Source organism: Anopheles coluzzii, chromosome 2 (assembly GCF_943734685.1).
Source record: "Anopheles coluzzii chromosome 2, AcolN3, whole genome shotgun sequence".
In the NCBI taxonomy this organism is placed as follows: Eukaryota; Metazoa; Arthropoda; class Insecta; order Diptera; family Culicidae; genus Anopheles; species Anopheles coluzzii.
The window spans coordinates 92,495,412-92,514,143 of record NC_064670.1 but is presented as its reverse complement, the minus strand read 5'-3'; the positions used below and the strand labels follow the sequence as shown (position 1 = coordinate 92,514,143).

The 18,732-nt window shown below is 43.3% G+C and overlaps 4 protein-coding genes across 10 annotated transcripts in view; 2 read left to right on the top strand and 2 right to left on the bottom strand.

Annotated features, from left to right (window-relative positions):
- LOC120951055 (agrin) overlaps positions 1 to 10,062 on the top strand; it is a 49,423-nt gene extending 39,361 nt beyond the window's left edge. For both annotated transcript variants that reach the window (XM_040369562.2, XM_049605856.1), the window contains exons 3-7: positions 7,136 to 7,571; positions 7,651 to 7,741; positions 7,816 to 8,138; positions 8,203 to 8,394; positions 8,465 to 10,062. In XM_040369562.2, the coding sequence (XP_040225496.1) occupies positions 7,136 to 7,571; positions 7,651 to 7,741; positions 7,816 to 8,138; positions 8,203 to 8,394; positions 8,465 to 9,011 (1,589 nt within the window). In that variant the 3' untranslated portion in view covers positions 9,012 to 10,062. The remainder of the gene's footprint in view (positions 1 to 7,135; positions 7,572 to 7,650; positions 7,742 to 7,815; positions 8,139 to 8,202; positions 8,395 to 8,464) is intronic.
- The window catches only part of LOC120950992 (pupal cuticle protein Edg-78E-like), a 175,672-nt gene that overhangs the window by 156,674 nt on the left and 266 nt on the right, over positions 1 to 18,732 (bottom strand). The gene's annotated exons all lie outside the window — the stretch shown is intronic.
- LOC125906548 (uncharacterized) lies at positions 14,425 to 17,272 on the bottom strand. Its single transcript, XM_049605857.1, has 2 exons — positions 15,830 to 17,272; positions 14,425 to 15,755 (listed from the first exon to the last, which is right to left on the bottom strand). Exons 1-2 carry the CDS (start codon positions 16,994 to 16,996, stop codon positions 15,750 to 15,752), a joined length of 1,173 nt encoding a protein of 390 aa, XP_049461814.1. The 5' UTR covers positions 16,997 to 17,272; the 3' UTR covers positions 14,425 to 15,749.
- Positions 17,516 to 18,732, top strand: part of LOC120948708 (E3 ubiquitin-protein ligase CBL) — an 83,823-nt gene continuing 82,606 nt past the window's right edge. For 3 of the 6 annotated variants that reach the window (XM_040365349.2, XM_040365348.2, XM_040365346.2), the window contains exon 1: positions 17,516 to 17,702. The gene's annotated coding sequence lies outside the window, so the exon portion shown is untranslated. Of the gene's footprint in view, positions 17,829 to 18,732 lie in introns of all 6 variants that reach the window. The other 3 variants (XM_040365344.2, XM_040365345.2, XM_049605854.1) reach the window with 3 other exon arrangements.

Here is an 18,732-nt window from a genome sequence, read left to right as displayed (position 1 = left end):
AATGAAATTTGCCTTCTTTGGTTTCTCTTCCTGTGTGCGTTTTGATCGTTTTCCCTGTATGTGATCTGCTTTTATGAGCTTTTCTTTGTTTTTCTTTTCATGTTGTCTTGCTTCCGTTTTCCTGTGTCTTTATTTATTACTTTTTTTCTAGTTTTATTATACTATGTTTTATACATTTTTGTTCATTTATTTTCTCTGGTGTATCTTTTGTTGATTGGTAATTTTTTCACAATTTCTGAAAATTACACTTTTTGCAGGCTTTTTATCCCTTTACATCATATTATATTATTTTTTTCATTTCTTTATTCTCGTATCCAACCACCTCTGAACGCACTACACACCATATAAAGCATGCAAATGTACTCAACGATAAAGTCCATTTCAGGTTAATCGGTTCTGGAATATTCTTTTAATGCGTCCTCTTGACATCCATGCCCTTTCGGCGTTCCCAACCAGGAAAGCGTCAGACGGGAAAGCATTTTATCAACTTCCTTATCCTTTCCTCCTTTTCCCAGTGTTTCGCCGATAACTTCGCCTGAACTCGGTGGAAGCATATCAAATTTTGACCGTTTGCTTAATTTTGACAAATATCCGGTAAATGGTGCAGGAGCCAGACAGGTAATCTTGCAAACTGTTTTCAACCCCTGCATTCTTGATACAACTGCATCCTGCTGGATTCCCTGTTTTTGTTAATGCATTTTTGATTGCAGCATAACTAAACGATGCTTTCATGTGATTTCACGTTCATTTTTGATTCAGTCCAAATTAAACAGTCCCTTTTAGTGGATTAGCCTCAGGCTTCGAGCAGAAGAAGCATAAACGATGCCAGATTAAACAACGATTTATGTAAAACTCGCCCGGTAAACGATTAGCACAGATTAAGTCAATCAAAAGCGTTTCATTATGGAGTAGAAATTGCCTTTTGGTTTGGCATATCAGTATCATTTCAGTTATTTTCCCCAAGACTAGTTAATAATTGCTTTTGGAGTTCAATACCATTGGAATTATAGTATTTCCAGCTTACGATTGCTGGACAGAGTTTACGAAATGTTTTCCCACATTGATTTACACCTCAAACTAACCCAAATCGATTTGCTTTCTCTAACCGGGCTAGAAACTCGCAGACAAATAATCTAACTGCGCTCTACGCTTGCAATTAACACCTGCATTAACCTTCTCAGCACACTTTCACCTTGCTCGGTATTACTTTAGCCTTTAGGATTTATGTACATGTCTGCATATGTAGTAAGCCGCAAGGAAAGCTGCTAGCGCCAGTGTTAATTGAAACTATCCATAAGCATTGCCTTTGCTCCCATCGTACACTCTCTCTACGGTATCGTTCAATGTAGGAATAAATAAAAGCAACAATACTTTGTCCGTGTGATGTTGTAGCAAATGAACTCGTACACACAAAGCAAATCACCACTATGCTGGATACCAACAGCAGTATTTGGAAGCACTTTAGAGCAACCGCACGAGAATCACACAAACAGTAATGTGCGATAAAAGCTCCCACCACACTCACCTTGCCGCAAGAGCATAAATAACAAGCGTGGAGTTGTTTTCCCAATCGGTTTAATGTTTTGGCTTGAAATGCTCTCCTCTTCATCTCACACCCTCACCCTGCTGGGCAGGATTGATTGAAAAACCCGCCCCGACTTGAGTGTGTTTGCGAGAGTGTGTATCGCTTACCGCCAAATAGAGATCACTTTCAAGCGGATGAAATATCATGCGTCATGAGTAAACGAGCTGGCGATTTGGCCTGCGCACGCGTATGAATACGCAACCTGAGAGGTATGCGGGAAGGCAAGGGGGTCGGTTAACCAGAAATTGTCTCCCTTTGAAAGGAAAGGAAAACTTCCAAATCACGTTTTACGAGACGGCAGCACAGCGACATTCGTTTGCCACAAAAGCTCATGTCGATGTGCTCTTCCTTCCTTGCCATAGCCTTTTGCGCAATTGCGCTTGCTCGAGGAAATGAATTTTCAACCTCCCCCCGGTAGAGGTCATTAATCTATGTGCAGTTTTGTTGTCTGTTTTGGTGCTCTTCAAGAGGCGAGCAGCAGCAGCAACCTAACAAGCCCATCCCATTAGCCCGTACCTCCGTTAGGTACGCATTTCCTCAGAGTGCCAGCGGGCAGCAACTGCGAAACCTAAACTGCTCATCATTGCACGATCGGGAACCCCGCTCTGACCCACGCCCGTGAAGAGAGTTCCGGCCGAATGGTGAAGATACCTTTTCGCATTCCACTCCAACCGCTTGGCCAAGCTCGGTCAATGGTTGGCCTGCCGTAGGTCGCATGCGCGATCAGTCGCTGCAAGCAAACGGTTCACTTTCTCTTCGTTGCGGTCGCTTCGCGGTTTGATTTATGCATCCGAAAGGAAGTAACCTTGTTGTGGACCTTTGTCATTTATTGTGCAAATTTAACAAAAAAAATGCAAAAGAATGTGAAAGATCGTGACCCTCTGGCGGCAGTTTGGAAAAGGAGCTGCCCACTCGAGCTTAGCGATCAGTTAGTTCCTTCACCGTCCAGCTCATCTTAGACGGTACTGAGGTGTGGTGCAAATTCTATAAATCTTCCAATGTTTACAAATATTACTCAGTGCCGCCTTCAGTGCTCCTGCATTAGCATATTTGGTTGGGGTTGGAGGTGTCAATCAGCGCTCAAGTAAGCAGGGCACGTGCGTCAGCAGGATTTGCTCATAGTTGTCCATTAATCTTACCGCCCCATAACCGCAGGGAATCAGTCCACCGCGCACGTGAGGCGCTTCTTTTTGTTGCAATTCTGGCACCGCTTCACCTCCCAGCACAAAGATTTTCCACTCTTCAGGAATGTTTTCTTCTACCAATGCTCCTTTACCAGCACAATCCGCGTTGAAGTTTAGTCACGAACTCGAAACGTCCGCACGGGATGCGATTTGCATTCGTGCCCGGTCGATGGCCGACAAGATCGAGCGAAGCGGCACGGTGGCACATGCCGCCGTACTCATTTGTCAGCTCCACACGGGTCCCTAACCATCTCACTGTGTGTTAAAGTGTGAAGATACAAAAAAAAGCTTCCTTCCCTTTTGAAAAGCGCCTGATGCCTTTCAAAGCATCTTGAAAGCCCCCGGTCGAAAGGTTGGCACATCCAACCAACGCAAATAAATACCGGAACCCCTAACCGGTATGTGTGTATCCCTATTGGGGTTTGCTAAAGGAAAACACACACACACACTCTTTCCATCCCTACCCTGCGGACTTAAATCAAACAGTCTCTTCTAGTTGAAAGTCACGGCTCCCGGTACGCAGGGAAATATAGAGGCAGGCAGTTATTGCTATTTAAACACGCTGGAGTGCTGTTTGACCCTGCTCGCCGTCTCTGGTCCACGGTTTGGGGAAAGCATCTTCAACTGCGTGACGCCCTCTCGTACACTTCAAACACGTGACATTTTAGGGTTGGAACGGTGGTAAATGGAGACGTTTACGATGCTGCAGAAAAAAAATGCTGATGGTTGGTGGATCTTTCTCTCTCTCTCTCCCTCTCTTTCTTACTCCTTCCCTAACATGGTCAAATGGTAGCGACCGACGACAATGTAGTATGCTAATGAGCTAAAGGTCCAGCGTTGGTTCCGAAACGATCACCGGCAGAGTGTGATATAGCGCCCCGGGATTAAGCGAACTGTAGATGGTGTTGTCGGGACTTAATTTATCTCATTCCAGACCCGTGCCCGGGTAAAGATCGATGGTGATTTTTTTGCCGCACGCGGATTGTTAATTAACTTCGCAGCTGTTAAGTTGTTTATTTTTGGTTAATTTTGAGGCGGCTTTGCTCTGGAAAATGGAGATGATCCTCCAGCAGACACTTTCACTAATAGGGTGATGGGGTGGAGGTTTCGAAACATTGGTAAGATGGGGTTCGCTTAGCGTGATTGAGGAATTTCGTGTTGGATTATTTGAATACCGACAAAAATATTTCAGAGATTTCTTTTGAAGAATCCGAAGATCACATAGGTAGATCAAGATCACGATTGTGGAAGTATTAGGGATTTAAGATACAACATTACATTTAAAAAAAACAATATATTGGCATTGTTATCACACATTTCTTAACAAGTTAAATTTTATTTAAAGGATTTAGAATCAAATGAAGAGATTTCTTTTGATGATTCTGAAGATCACATGGGAGGATCAGGAGAATATTTTTGATCTTAAATCTGTGAAAGTATTAGGGATTCAAGATTCGATATAAAAATAGATCTCAAGTTTTTGCGACTGTGAACTCATATTTCTAAAATAATAAAATCATCTTTTTAAGGAATCAGTTCGTAGTGTTAGGTTTGAGTTTGAAGGGATCGATTGAAGATTCTTCTTTTGTTAACTCCACAAATCACGTAAGTTGATTGCGACTGGGGAAGTTCCCTATGATAAGTATTTTAACATCATGAAAATGTAAGCTCAAATTTTCTAATAAGTTAAACAATTATTTCATTTTACGGATTTAGGGCCTAGGCTCATAGGCTTTCACGTACGCTTTCGCAACTTTATTTCAGACAAATCATGCTTAATCACTTCACAAACTTTGTAACTTTGTACAGCCACTTATTTCATACCATTCGATCACGCTTTTCGTCCTGTACAGACCCGCAAAACAAATACGAATCCACTCGCTTGTTCAAGATCTGAACTGAAGATCACCTTTGCGCTGCACTCTTCCTACGTCTGCTGGCAAGCTACTTTGTCCCTGTACACTTACCTCAGCAAATGACCCGCTTTGCAGGGAGGCAGAAACTAAAAAGCTCTTCCGCTTCAAACAAAGACAGCTCTCCGAAGGGGCAATCTCGTCTTCCAGCAGTCAAGTCGTTTTCTGGCTCAAACTGAAGCCACGAACTCGACAGAAAAAGCACCAACGTAGCTACTTCGAAACATGAAGAACCGCTTCGGAGAACCCATTGCGCAGCGGCAGTTAAAATATATGGGTATGTTTAATACCTATCACACTCAACCGCACTGGGGAGCCACCATGGAAGTGCATCCAGTGCATTCAGTGTGTGTGTGTATGAGCAGGCTAATAATAACAATAAATGATGTGTGCCCTTTTTTCCACGGACCCCACCCGAAGCGTCGGCTCCGGGGCAGGGCGCGCATTGCCAGCTCCAGCTGCTCCATATTCCCGGTGTCCGCGCGTGAAATGGGTCAACCCGCCAGTTGATCGGTTGATTGGTTTGCCGCGCCGTGATTGTGGGCCGCAAACCCGCCAACGCCCTTCGAACGCTTTGTCTTCCCCTCGGCGGCAGCGGTGGCGGTGTGTGTGTGTGTGCCCTGGAAAGTGGCGTTCCGGACGCCTTCCGGGATCCCACTCGCGCATAGAATTCTCCTCTGGCAATTGTGCACCGGGGATGGGAGTGCAATTTTGCGGTTTTCTCTTCACTCCCACCCAGAAGATTACTGGAGCGCCCTGGAGTGTGCCGCCGGTCTGGAGCAAAAGGGAACTGATTTATAAGTATCGTATCGGTGGTACAAAAAAAACCCTCCGCAGGGAATTGTGGGTTGGTGAAGACTCTTTCGTTTTTCACCTCCTCCCATCTCACCCTTTGTCTCGAGTGTAATCAATCGAGAACGTCGATGTTTTAAGCCCTTCCCCAATGAGATGTTGAGCAGCAGGGCACATTAGTGAGTGGGACGGCGCGAACAATAATGATCGCGTTTCGCACGCGATCGCAATCGACGCCTCGAATGGGATCACTGGTGCAGTTTAGCTTCATTTTTTTATGTTCACTCCCTCCTGGGAGAGATCCGCCTGTATGCATGTCATGAGGGCACGAGTCTACCTTTGCTTTTGTCTACACTCCCCAGTACCTCCAAAGGAACCTACGCAAGCTCATTATACGAGCCACAATAATCTGCATATTTAGAACTGATTTCTGGAACGCGATTCTTTCGCCGCCATTGACTGCATTCCCTCCATCGGCTCAGCGCTCCTCTTGTCGACACGCGCCACGCCACACCCGAGATACGATCTTTTCGCTACTCGCTAGCGTCTGCCGATGTGATTGGAAGCGGAACGAAAACAATCGAATGAATGACGGGACTTCGAAGGGGAACCGATTCCCATTCCGTCCCATCCGCTCAATTATATCATTATTCGTGGGTAATCGCCATGTCTGTTGGGAAAAACGAAATGAAGAAGCTCGATTTCTTGGACCGGAAGAGACCGGTAGCATCTCGCACCTGGAGCACTGGAGAGATGGTGTGACTCACAGAGTAACGTATTGCAGAAGCTAAAACCAGTCCATTAGCATATGAAAGTAGGTTAAGCTTCTATCGGTAGCGTTCTGGTACGGATGGAGACAAATTTTAGGGTTTATTAGGCGTTGAAAACGTTTAATAACTGTCCCATGGGATCATTGCAAATTATGAGCCTGTGGGGTGTTACCCTCAACCTACTTTTAACGCTCTAAAACTTATAAAACGATTGGCAGGCATATAATGAGAGTGTTTGGTATTAAAATATTACATGGAATTGGGGCACTAATTTGTATCACATAATATATTTAAAGTCTAATCTTGAATTTATTGCTCACCTAGGACTTCCCGTGACTGGGCTACGATCATGCCTGAAACGATCACTGAATAGCTTGAAATTCTATATTCAAATCAGTGGAATATGCACCGATAGACTGTATCTGAACCAGACAAGATTTCCCTTTGCGATCTTTCCTCCAACTCCAACGCGATCTCCTCATTGATCGTTTTGTATTAGGTCGGATATGTTTCACCGTACGCTTTCGAGACTTGTGCAATCTTGCTTTATCATCACTCCGATCGGCATTCCCAGTATCGATTTCACAATGTAGTTTTCCTTTGGTTACGATCCACCTGATATCTGACCCTTTGCTGATACATTCTTGCAAACCAAGCCGTTTTTTCCTCCAATATGTTTCGCCGACACCTGACAATCGACATCAATGAATACACACCTCAGTTATGCAGATCTGCACCGTAATCTGTTTTAATGTTCGCTCAATCTCTGGAACGTCGTAGGCGCGGAGCAGCACTGACTGGCAGAAGAATGTTGTAGGCCTGAATGGTCGAATGGCGTCGTTTGAATGATCACTCGAAACATAATGTTCTCTCTGCTTTTCCTTCCCCCAGAATCCATCCCATCGCTGATCGATACAGACACGCTCGGCACTGACGGTACGTCTAGCCGGCAGAGCAAAGCGGTATCGAGCCACTGCCCACGGTCCTGCCCGGTACAGAGCTCTCCGCAGGAGCCCGTCTGCGGTAGCGATGGGTTGATCTACGCCAACCAGTGCGAGATGAAGAAGAAGACATGTACGAAGGCAGCGCCGAACGCGGTCACCGAGGATAAGGCGGGCTGCGAGCGATCGAAGGGATCGCCTTGCAACCATCGCTGTCCGACCGAGAAGGATCTGGTGTGCGGAACGGACGGACGTACCTATCTGAACCGGTGCATGCTGCGCGTGCAGGCTTGCCGCGTCGGCACGGCAGCCGTCTCGCTGGCTCACGTTGGGCCGTGTGCGAACGGAAGCGTCATACGCGAGTCGTGCCCTGTTGATTGTAATAGGTGAGTGGGAAGGGAGTCGTGCGACAAAGTGTGTTGCAATTAAATAATTGCCTAAATCTCTACTCATTGCTCCAAACAGTGCTCCCCAGGACGGACCCGTGTGTGCATCGGACGGAAACGTGTACAACTCGACCTGCCAGATGAAGCTGATCACCTGCGGACAGGGTGTGGTATGTGGCAAACATAAAACAGTCTTACCCTCAATGTGCTCAACTCTCTGCTTCAATCTCGCCAATTCCTTTAGGTTCGAACGAGTCGCAAACACTGCCAAAGCACCAGGAACTGCCGTGAGTCGTGCTGGCGTGTAGCACGCCCAACCTGCGGTTCGGATGGCCGTCTGTACGCTAGCGCGTGTAAGATGCGTGCCTCCAACTGTGGCAAGCACGTGTTCGAGGTCCCCATTTCCTACTGCATGTCGCAGGAGCGTGCCGGTGGTAGTTCGCACAGTGCCAGCAACAAGATTGAAGATTGCCCAACCGAATGCCCGAAGGATGCCCAGCAGATGATTTGTGGTAGCGATGGTAACATCTACACCTCGATGTGTGAACTGAAGATGCTGAACTGCGGGTAAGTTGTGGATGATAACACCAAGATATATCACGATCAAGTCTAATAATGTCTTCAATTGCAGACAAAAGAAGAAAATCCAGGCTCTGACGCTGGACCGCTGCAAGCAGAAGATGAACCGTTGCAAGTCCCTGCCAGCCTGCAAGCAGCACTCCAAGAATGGTGCCACGTTCTTTGGTGATCAGAAGGATATGCTGTGCGGTACCGACTCCAAGACATACAACAATGAGTGTGAACTGGCCCGAGCAACGTGCCTGTAAGTCTTGACGAGTTTCAGATTCTTCCCTTCTACCTTACTAATAACCGTTTTCCGTTCTCTACCTCAGACGTGGCGTACAGTTAGCACATATTGGACCCTGCACACAGCTGAAATCGAAGGTGGACGTGACAGACTGCAGCAGCTGTACGTACGACGAGGAACAGACCGGCCCTATCTGTGGTTCGGACGGCAACACCTACAAATCGCGCTGCGAAATGAAACAAAAGACGTGCGGCCTGCGGGTAGTCCCCGTTTCGCTGAAGAACTGTGCCACCACCGCACTGTGCGAGGCCAACTGTGAGCAGCAGCCGACGAACTACGTGTGCGGCTCGGACAACAAGCTCTACCCTAACGAGTGCCACATGCGACGGGAAAACTGCGGCCGCCACATGTTCCTGGTGCCGATGAAGCGCTGCCTGGCCGCGTTCTCGTTCAAGGGCTGCTCCAAGATCTGCCCGCAGGAGTTCGAACCGGTGTGCGGTACCGACGGCAAGACGTACTCGAACGAGTGTTTCCTCAGCATCGAAAACTGCCGATCGCGATCGATGGTGCAGAAAAAGCACGTTGGCCCGTGCGGACGACCCGAGGAGCCCTCGCACAACTATCTGTATTAAACAACAGCTCTCAGTTTCCTACTCACCTCCTTTCCATATCTCTCCTTCCACTATCCTACTATCACTGCCAACAAGCGTCAACACTTTGTCTTACCTTTGGCGATGAGAAGAGAGGATCTTCTCTTGACCGTGCCGCTTCTTCCACTACACAGTGTTAGTTTGTAAGGATATGCCCTACGTTAGAATTAGAGTAACTAAACAACTCCTACCCCTACGTCCAACAACTTCCCTGCCCCTGGATTCATCCAATGTAGCATGTAATTTGTAGTTAAGTTAACTTAAATCGGAACGAACAAACAAAAACGGAATGGCTCATGTGACAGACACTTTCCCTTTAGGAGGGATCATCGTGCAGGGAACTTTAACGTTGTTTATACTTACTATCACCTCTCTCTCCCTCTCTCTCTCATCGCAAGACGTATACATCTAACGAGACTAAACCGCAACAAGCCTTCTAGCAAAATTAGTGCTGGCACACTTTTTCGACGACTTTTTACATCCAAATCCCACCTGAAACCCCGCGTCTGAGCGATGTGCTCGCGACACCATGAACTGAAACCATCCTGTTTGCGCTAGATTATGGTCAGGTTTTGGAGAGAGAGAGAGAGAGGGGTTAGAGATACAGTAGTAGTACACACATCGAAAGCAACATGCACGTCCCCCCAAAACAGTGTCATTATCAACAGGTATCGCTCCCTGGCTTCCTGTCCATAGGGTTGACGTGATTTTAATGAAGGAATAATTTAAACCGCAAGCAACAAAGTATTCGTTTGTATAACTTATTTAAACCAGAATCGTGCATGGGAAATGAAAAACATGAAAATAAAAGGATAGGCAACTTCGTAGACTTTGTAGTGGCGCTTAGCGAGCGTCGATTTACTATTCCATCTGGTAGCTGGTAGCTACACATCATGCAAAACGTGAAGCTAGAAGCTAAACATCGAACGTCAAGTCAGCAAGCGGTTCAGCGCTGCACGGAAGCGACATTTCAACAAATGTGTTTTGTTTATTTTTGCCAATAAAGAGAAACGAGAATCGGTAACTAAAGAAACTGGGTGGTGTTTTTTTATTATTTGGAGCTAGAATACACGGTTAAATGATTTTTTTTTTGTCGGCTTGAAAACACTGTTATTGAATTATAGTCATTTTTGTGCTCCTTAATACTTGGCAAGCAATCTCCTTATTTTGCTCCGAATGATCATATAGCTCTCTTCTATGCATACTTTTTGAAATAATATTTTCTGTGGATCAACATAAAGAATTTGGTTTCTTACTTATCCCACTGACCTACTGTTCAATAACGCTCACAGACTGCAGCCTTCGTCTGCCAGTCCATTATCCTGGTCTTCATGTCATACGTCTCCACATCATCTTGCTACCTCAACTTGCTCGTCGTCGTCTTTCTACACATACGTGGACAAAACCTCTTCTTAGCATCTTTCTCTCGAACGAGACTAATAGGGTTTCGTCAGATTTGAACAGTGTTCATATCTCAGAGGCGTATGTGAGTACTGGTACTATAAAAGTATGAAATATAGTAGCAGCTTCGTCCGTCTCAGGTTGTAGAAAGCCCGGTTGGCAGCCGTCTGCTCGATCCCTTGATTAGCTTCAGCTACATAGAAGATCTGCAGATTGGAATTGGTTAATGATAATTAAATACTTTAAATATGTTGCTTAAATTCCTATCACATCTTCACAACTTCGCTTCCTGTGTTGAGATCGAAAGCGCAACAAAATCTTCCAAAAAAGCGTATCTAAATTCGTGGTCGCAAACTTCATGGTCGCAAAATTATTGTTATCAAAATCTTTGGTCGCTAAATTCTTGGTCACAAAATTCTTGGACGCAAACTTCTTGTTCGCAATAGTCTTGTTTGCAAAATTCTTGGTCGCAAAAATCTTATTCGGAAATTACGTCTTATTGCTTGGTTCGCAAAACATTTGATCGCAAATGTCTTGGTTTCAAAATCATTTACAACAAAATTCTTGGTCACAAAATGCTCGGCCTCAAAATACTTGGTCTCAAAATGCTTGGTCACAGAATTCCTAGTCGCAAAATTCTTGGTCGCAAAATTATTGGTCGTAAAATTCTTGGTCGCTAAAATCTTGGTAACAAAATTCTTGGTTGCAAATCCCCAAGCGCCACAGATTAAGCTTAAACGACTGGTAAATCGAATATGAAAATATCGAATAGAAAAAATGAAAGTTCCATAGAGCTTCATTGGTTGCTCAATAGATGGTTTTATTACAACAACTCATCATTATTTTGCTGTCCTTTTCTTCCAATGTGTTTCGACAAGTTTCATCTAATCATGACCTATATACCCTTCTAACTTTCTGAGCAAAACGTGGTCAAATACGTGGTTATCAACACCAACGTCCATTACTCAAATCTCACTTGCTTCAATGCTGATGATTTCCATTGGAGTTTAGTATTTAAACAATCGTATCGCCGTTTTAGTTCTAGCGATACATAACATCAATGCGAAACGATACAACAGTACAGAGGGAATGAGAAAACTCCCCTCTAAGCGAGTAAGTTCCACTTGTTGGGTATTCCACCAGTCTTTTTAAATCTTTAAAGTCTTTTTATATACCGTTTAGGTTGAGAGCTTGAGTCGTTTAGAACCCGGTTCGTGGTCGTTTAGTAGATTTTTGGCACTTGGGTTACTGCCCGTAAAAATGTTGATCGCTAAATAGAAACATTTATATTTAAAATTCAACTTTGAAATTTTAAATTTTCCTCCAGATCATTGTAACTACATTCACAGCTACAGCTGTTACACAAGATCATCCCGAGTAGGACACTTTCATTCTTTTCTATCCCCGATTCATACTTCACAAGACCCATAGAAATGACAGTTCCCAATCGAGGGTTTGTGTCGCTTGAATTAGTATTTACAGCACTATGAAATAACAGTATTTAAGACGACCGATATCGCTTTAACGATGCCGGATTGGCTAGCCAACCCTGTAACTATTTTTAGTATGTCCTACCCCCCGACTGCTTTAAAAAGGGAAGTTCCATACCCAACGAGCAAAGAGTAAAATAAAGTCAATTAATAGTCAAATAAGGAATTGGATCAAGTTTCCCCAGAATCCATCAAAACAATCGATCTCAAACATCAAGGAAATACTTAAGAGTGCATTCATTTTTTCCTTGGACAGTTCTTTTGTTTCCTTACTCATGAATCATATTTTTATTGTTTATTTTATAATTTATCCAGTCATTTATTACATATTTATAAAACTTAGATTGTAATCTTTCTTAATTTCGGAAGAATTAACTGAAGGCTGAAGAATTGCGTGTTTTCTGTTTTAGCGCTCAATCACGAATGACATCTCTATTTGACAGTATTGCCTGAGATACTTAAACCTAGGTGTGATCGCACAAACAAGATGTACATATAGAAAAGGTGTATGTGTAAGGATGTCAAGGTGTATGTGTGAGGTATATACAAATTCGAATTTCTAATTTCTACAGCTCGGCCATCCTGACGAGAAATTGACCTCAATTTTTCCTGCATATGTATAGCCCTACCCTTAATCTTAAGTGTAGCTTTATGAACATATTCCGATCAAGCTCCCCCCAGAGGCACTATCCATCTTCTCAACTTGTCCGACTCCAACACTCCATCATATGGTATTTGCGTCATTTGTATTCCATCGATATCACGTATAACATATCTGTCATTAGGTAAACGTTTGTGGATAACGTATGGACCTTTATATCTGGCAATGAGTTTTTTGTTTGAATTTGGTGTGTTATCTACATTTTTAATTACAACAAACTCTCCTTCATTGAATACGGGAGCAGGGCGATGGTGTTTAGCATGTTGTTTCTCATTATTTTGTTGTGATTTTAAAATATTGAATGATGCTTCTGCACGTATAGTTTCTAAATCTGAAAATGCTTTGTTTTTGTCTTCTAAATATTCGGTCAATATATCTACTGAAGGGCCTCGTTGGTTAACACCAAACAATAGCATAGAAGGGGAAAAACGAGTGGACGAATGAATGGTATTATTAAGAGCGTATTCTGTAGATAGCAAATGGGTCACCCAATCTACATGGTCGGTCTGATTTGATAATTTGCTCAATATGGGACGAATAATGCGATTGACCCTTTCCACTTGACCATTAGCTTGTGGTGATCCTGTGGCATTCAACACATGGCTAATTCCGCGAGAAGAAAGGAAATTGGAAAATGCGGCTGAAGTAAAGCATGTACCTCGATCGCTAATTATTCTTTTAGGTCGACTGTAGTAAGAGAAATATTGTTTTAGAGCATTGCACACCTCTTTTGTACTAGTGGAAGTTGTTGGATACAATTTAACGAATTTCGTAAATGCGTCTATTACTACCAATAAGTATTTTTTCTTTAAAGATGATGTAGGTAGCGGTCCAAAATGGTCAATGTGCAAGGTATCAAATGGGTAAGGTTCTTTTTGGATGCTATGAAGGTTCCGATTATTTACTCTAGATGGAGCAGAGTGAATAATGCACTTCAAGCAGTTATTTATAAAGTTTATTATCCGTGTTTTTCTGTTAGGAAACCAATAATTCTGATCTATTTGGTTGCAACATTTTTCGGCTCCCAAATGACCTATTTGTTCGTGTATTGATCGTATCAGATTATTAACCATTTCTGTTGGCACGTATAATTTTAGCCTATTAGAAGGTGATCGTTTGAATACAATACCGTCTTGTAATTGGTAACCTTCGACATCCGTCGTCTCTAACTCTTTTTTCAGAGTTTGGATAAGCGGATCCCTAGCCTGAGCTACACGTATTTGGAAGTCAATATCAACATCATCGAAGGCAGCCAAATGTTCCAGTCGGCTTAATGCGTCTACATGACTCATTGCTAGTCCAGGGCGATGTTGAATAATGTAATTATAATTCTCCAGGAACAGTGACCAACGTGCTATCTTTGCGGACGAATTTCTATTTTTAAGCGTTTCTACCAGAGAATTACAATCAGTCACTATCTTTATTGGAATGCCGTGTACATAGGTATGGAAACGTTTGAGCGCATATATAACGGCCAATGTTTCAAGCTCGTAGCTGTGCAATTTAGCTTCATCAGCCGAAGTGGTTTTGGAAAAATACGAAATAGGGTGATATCTACCATCATCCTGTTTTTGCAAAAGCACAGAACCAAAAGCTATCGAACTTGCGTCACAGTGAAGTTCAGTTTCGCGTTTAGGGTCGTATATGGCAAGCACCGGAGCTACTATCAATTTATCTCGGAGTGTTTCAAATGCTTTTTTACACTCATCATCAAAAATAAATGGAACATTGTTTTTCAAAAGATTAGTAAGTGGTTTTGCAATACTAGAGAAATGTGGAACAAACCTCCGGAAAAACGAAAAAAGACCTAAACATTGTTGTACCTGTTTTGTGTTCTGAGGAACAGGATAGTTTTTGATAATTTTTACATGATTATCGCTAGGACATATACCTGAATGATTGGCCTTGTATCCTAAGTAATCCAATTCATCGTAAGCAAACTTACATTTATCAAGCCGTAGCTCCAACCCATTATTTCGTAGAGTATGCAAAACTTCACTAACTATTTCAAGATGTTCTTTAAAGTCTTGAGAAGCTATGAGAATGTCGTCAATGTATACAACCAGCTTTTCATTCTCGATGAATTTCCGCAAAATTGTATTAATGAAACGCTGAAATTCAGCTGGCGCGTTTTTTAATCCGAAGGGCATACGCGTGTACTCGTACTGGCCGTCTGGAGTAACAAACGCTGTGAATTTAATTGAATCCTCGTCCATTGCCACTTGATGAAAACCACTCTTTAGGTCTAGTAACGTAAAGAATTTTTTATTGCCCAAGTGTTCTAGGCACGTCTCTATGAGTGGAAGCGGGTAGTTGTCGCGGATTGTTACTTTATTAAGAGGTCGGTAGTCGACACACTTACGAATTTCGCCATTTTTCTTCCTAACGAGTACCAGTGCGGAAGCATAAGGAGAGTTACTGGGTCTTATTATATTTTTCTCTAATAAATCCTTCACAATGACTTTTACTTTATTCCTTTCATCGAAAGAAAGTCGTCTAGGCTTTGTGAAAATAGGAGTATCATGAGTTAAGCTAATTCGCATTTTATGAGCAGATGGTATTATATGTTTATCCGGAAAATTAATGTAATTATTGGACACTATTGATCTTAAAGCAATGCCTTGTTCTTTAGAAAGATGTTCTCCAACATTTATAGTGCTAGCCTCATCGCTAATATTTATAGAACACATTTCAGAAAAAGTTGTGTCATATTGTTGTTTATGTTCAGATTTGTCTGATATCGAAATGAATTTTGAAGAAATATTGGGATCGGACAATTTCGAATCTTTGCATACCTCTGGTAAGGGAGCCTGGATCGAACTACGTAAAAGACCCAACGTTTGGAGCTTATGGTAAAAACCCGGTTTTTTTAAGTTCAGAATTTTATCTTTATTTAAATTCATCAGCATAAGTTTGCTGTAATGTTTACGGAATTGAGCGAGTGTGATGTTAAATTCTGATAACAAATCTCTCCCTACTATCATGGATAGGGACATGTAGCTTTTTGGTAAAATATAGAAATTGTGAATGAATGTTTGATTACGAAAACTAAGTTTTAGCTGTACTGTTCCAAGAGTTTGTAAATTCACATTTCCTATTCCTCGAAATCCACTTGGTTGGGGAGCGCTTAGTTTTGTAACCGGAACAATGGCTTCATTTATGAAGCTTTTAGAGCTACCGGAATCAAAAAGAGATGTTATAATTAACCCTGGGCTCCAAACATTGTTTCTCTTAAAAGCTACACTTACCTCCTGATAGGCCTCAAGTTGAACGAAGTTTCCATTTTCCCCAGAATCTAGATGCGCTGTTTCATTGTCGTTGCCCTGTACCGCAGCAACCGTTAGTTGACGTCTATCTGGGACAGGACAGTTGCGAATGACATGTGATGTGCTACCACATCGGAAACAGGAACCCGGAGCTCGGCGAGGTTGTGTGCATTGCGATGAATGATGTCCATGATTCGAGCAGTTATAACATCGAAGAGGTTCTGTCGTCGTTTGTCTTGGTGGAATCGGTCTCGGGGAAATGGTGTTGATGTGAGATGGGCTGCGGCGTTCTGGGTTTTTGCGCAACAGAAGATGGGATTCATATCGCTTAATGTTGTCAATCAGGTCGTAAATATCGCGGTAATCCTTGGTCACAAGGCTATCATAGAGAGGGTCACGAGAAAGTCCTCTGATGACATAAGTTATGATAGCCTCCTCACTCACGTGGCCTGACATTCCCAGCGCATTTACTCGGTATACATAGCTTGTGTACGACTCAGAAATTTTCTTGTAGACCGATGCTAATTGGCTATGAATAACGGCTTCGTTACAGCGATCAGGAAAAGCCTTTTTAATTGTGTCAGCGAATTCGTCGAATGTCTTCAAAGTGTTACGGAAGCCATTGTACCATTCGCTTGCTGCTCCAGTCAACCGACTGCCTGCATATAAAAGCATCGTGCGATCCTGCCATCCATATAATTCGCTATTGTAGCGAATCGTATTGATCCACTTATTGATACCGAGGCCGTCAGAAAATTCCGGTATCAAATGTTTCAACTCCTCGGGATGAACCAATCGACCATCCGTAAACGTCTGCCGCTGTTCCATTTCCATAATTTTTGCTCGTAGCGCCATTAATTCCAATTGATGAGAAGTTGCGTCGAATGAAGCACCTTGCGTCGAAGATGTCGGAGCAGCTTTGTCTTTCATCAAGATGGCGGCTGCTGCAACGTGGTTTCCATTGTTCGTCACTTCGTCTTCATCTGCACACACTCTTTGAGGAATGAAATTCTGGGTTGATTGTTCCTCCATTTTGTTTTTCGGTACACTTTGCTCGTACAACATGCGTAGTTGTGGTAAAGTTGCTTTCGGAGGCACTTCGATGTTAGCAACTTCCAAAGCACAAAGAAGTTCCTCTTTTGTAAGCATTTTTCGGCACAAACGGTTTATCCCACTTCTGAATTGTAATCTTTCTTAATTTCGGAAGAATTAACTGAAGGCTGAAGAATTGCGTGTTTTCTGTTTTAGCGCTCAATCACGAATGACATCTCTATTTGACAGTATTGCCTGAGATACTTAAACCTAGGTGTGATCGCACAAACAAGATGTACATATAGAAAAGGTGTATGTGTAAGGATGTCAAGGTGTATGTGTGAGGTATATACAAATTCGAATTTCTAATTTCTACAAGATCTTTTTTTATATTTTATTATTTTTTTAAACTTCAGTGATATTATACAAAGTTTTTCCAATGTAACATAATCCAATCAAATTGGTATGATAGCAAATCATCATTTTCAGAACAGTTCCATACTACGAGACACCCTGTGCGCTGTCATAAACGAAAGAGACAGCCGGTGCGAATATGCAGCTACCTCTTTTACTCTCGTGATCAACTGCCAACGGAAAGAGACCCACAGAGAAATGCGTCCACCGTGCCGCTGTCTCTCTCACCTCGGTCAGTCATTTGTAAAGAAACCATCGTCGCGTACGGCCGTGCGTGTCACATCGTCGCGTTTTCGAGTGCGATTGTTGATGGTGAAATTGGTTTCCCCCAGTATGTAACCTACAGCTAAAACGAACCGGGAAAGGCATTACCAAGGATACCAGTTTGGAAGCCAGGTTTCCATCGCAGGTGTGTAAAACAGAAAAAAAGTGACGTGTGAAAATCGTGTGCTTCTTCTTCTGCTGTGCCAGCGACAACACAAAAACGCTACAGAGAGCAGCAACCGCGCGCCTGTATGAGTGTGCTTCTGTGTAGGTATATACGTTCTCCTCGTTGTTATGTGCGTGTGTTTGTGTGTGTTTGTTGAATTTGTGTTGTGAATTTCCCAGGGTGACGAGGAAACAACAGCAATATAACAAGTTCCCCAATGCCTGACCGTGCGTGTCACGATTTTTTTTTCTCCTGGCTGTGATCCACTCCCTTGTGGGAAGGCAACAAAAAAACAAGGCCAATGTGATATGATGGTGTACAGAGAGTCAGCGAGAGTGAGAGAGATGAGTTTGTGTCCCCGTCGTCGATCGGCCTACCCGCCCCTCCTCGACCACTTCATCGAGACGGGTTGTCATTTTCGAGAACAACAGTTATCTTTCTCCGCGTCGCTGAAAGGAGGCTGTTGGCCATTTGCTCAGTCATTTGCGATCATTTCATTTTTTGGAAGAGCTTGCCGTCAACACCCGTTATCGTTTGTGCGTGTGCGTGCCCAGGGTGTATGCGTCCACAATTGATGCATTTTGGCTGATGCTGCTGCTGTCAAAAAATAATGCAATCTGACCCTTTGCCATCCGCTCGCAAAGGAGATTGGGATGACAGACAGAGAGAGAGAGAAGAGAGAGAGAGAGCGGACAGGGGGCACAAACGACATCTTGTGAACCCTGTGAAACTGTGCCTCCCGAGCAAGTCAAATGATCAGCTGGATGACCTCAACTGAAAAGAAGGGGATCGTTAAAACAATTTAAATGTGGGTGCATTTTTTGCTTGTCGCCGTGTTTTCACTGACGTAAACAAGGGAAAAATCATCAAAGAAAATGTTGCTGCCCCATGAATCGCTCCATGAATGGTGGTGAATTTGCTCAAGCAAAGTCGAAAGGAGAGGTCTAACTGTGTGCAACTGTATGGGTAACTGTGTGCATCTCCGTTTCATCGCTCTATCACACACGCA

Bases quoted from the DNA above. Each gene is read 5' to 3' on its own strand.
- LOC125906548 (XM_049605857.1), bottom strand. From the start codon at position 16,996: ATGCTTACAAAAGAGGAACTTCTTTGTGCTTTGGAAGTTGCTAACATC.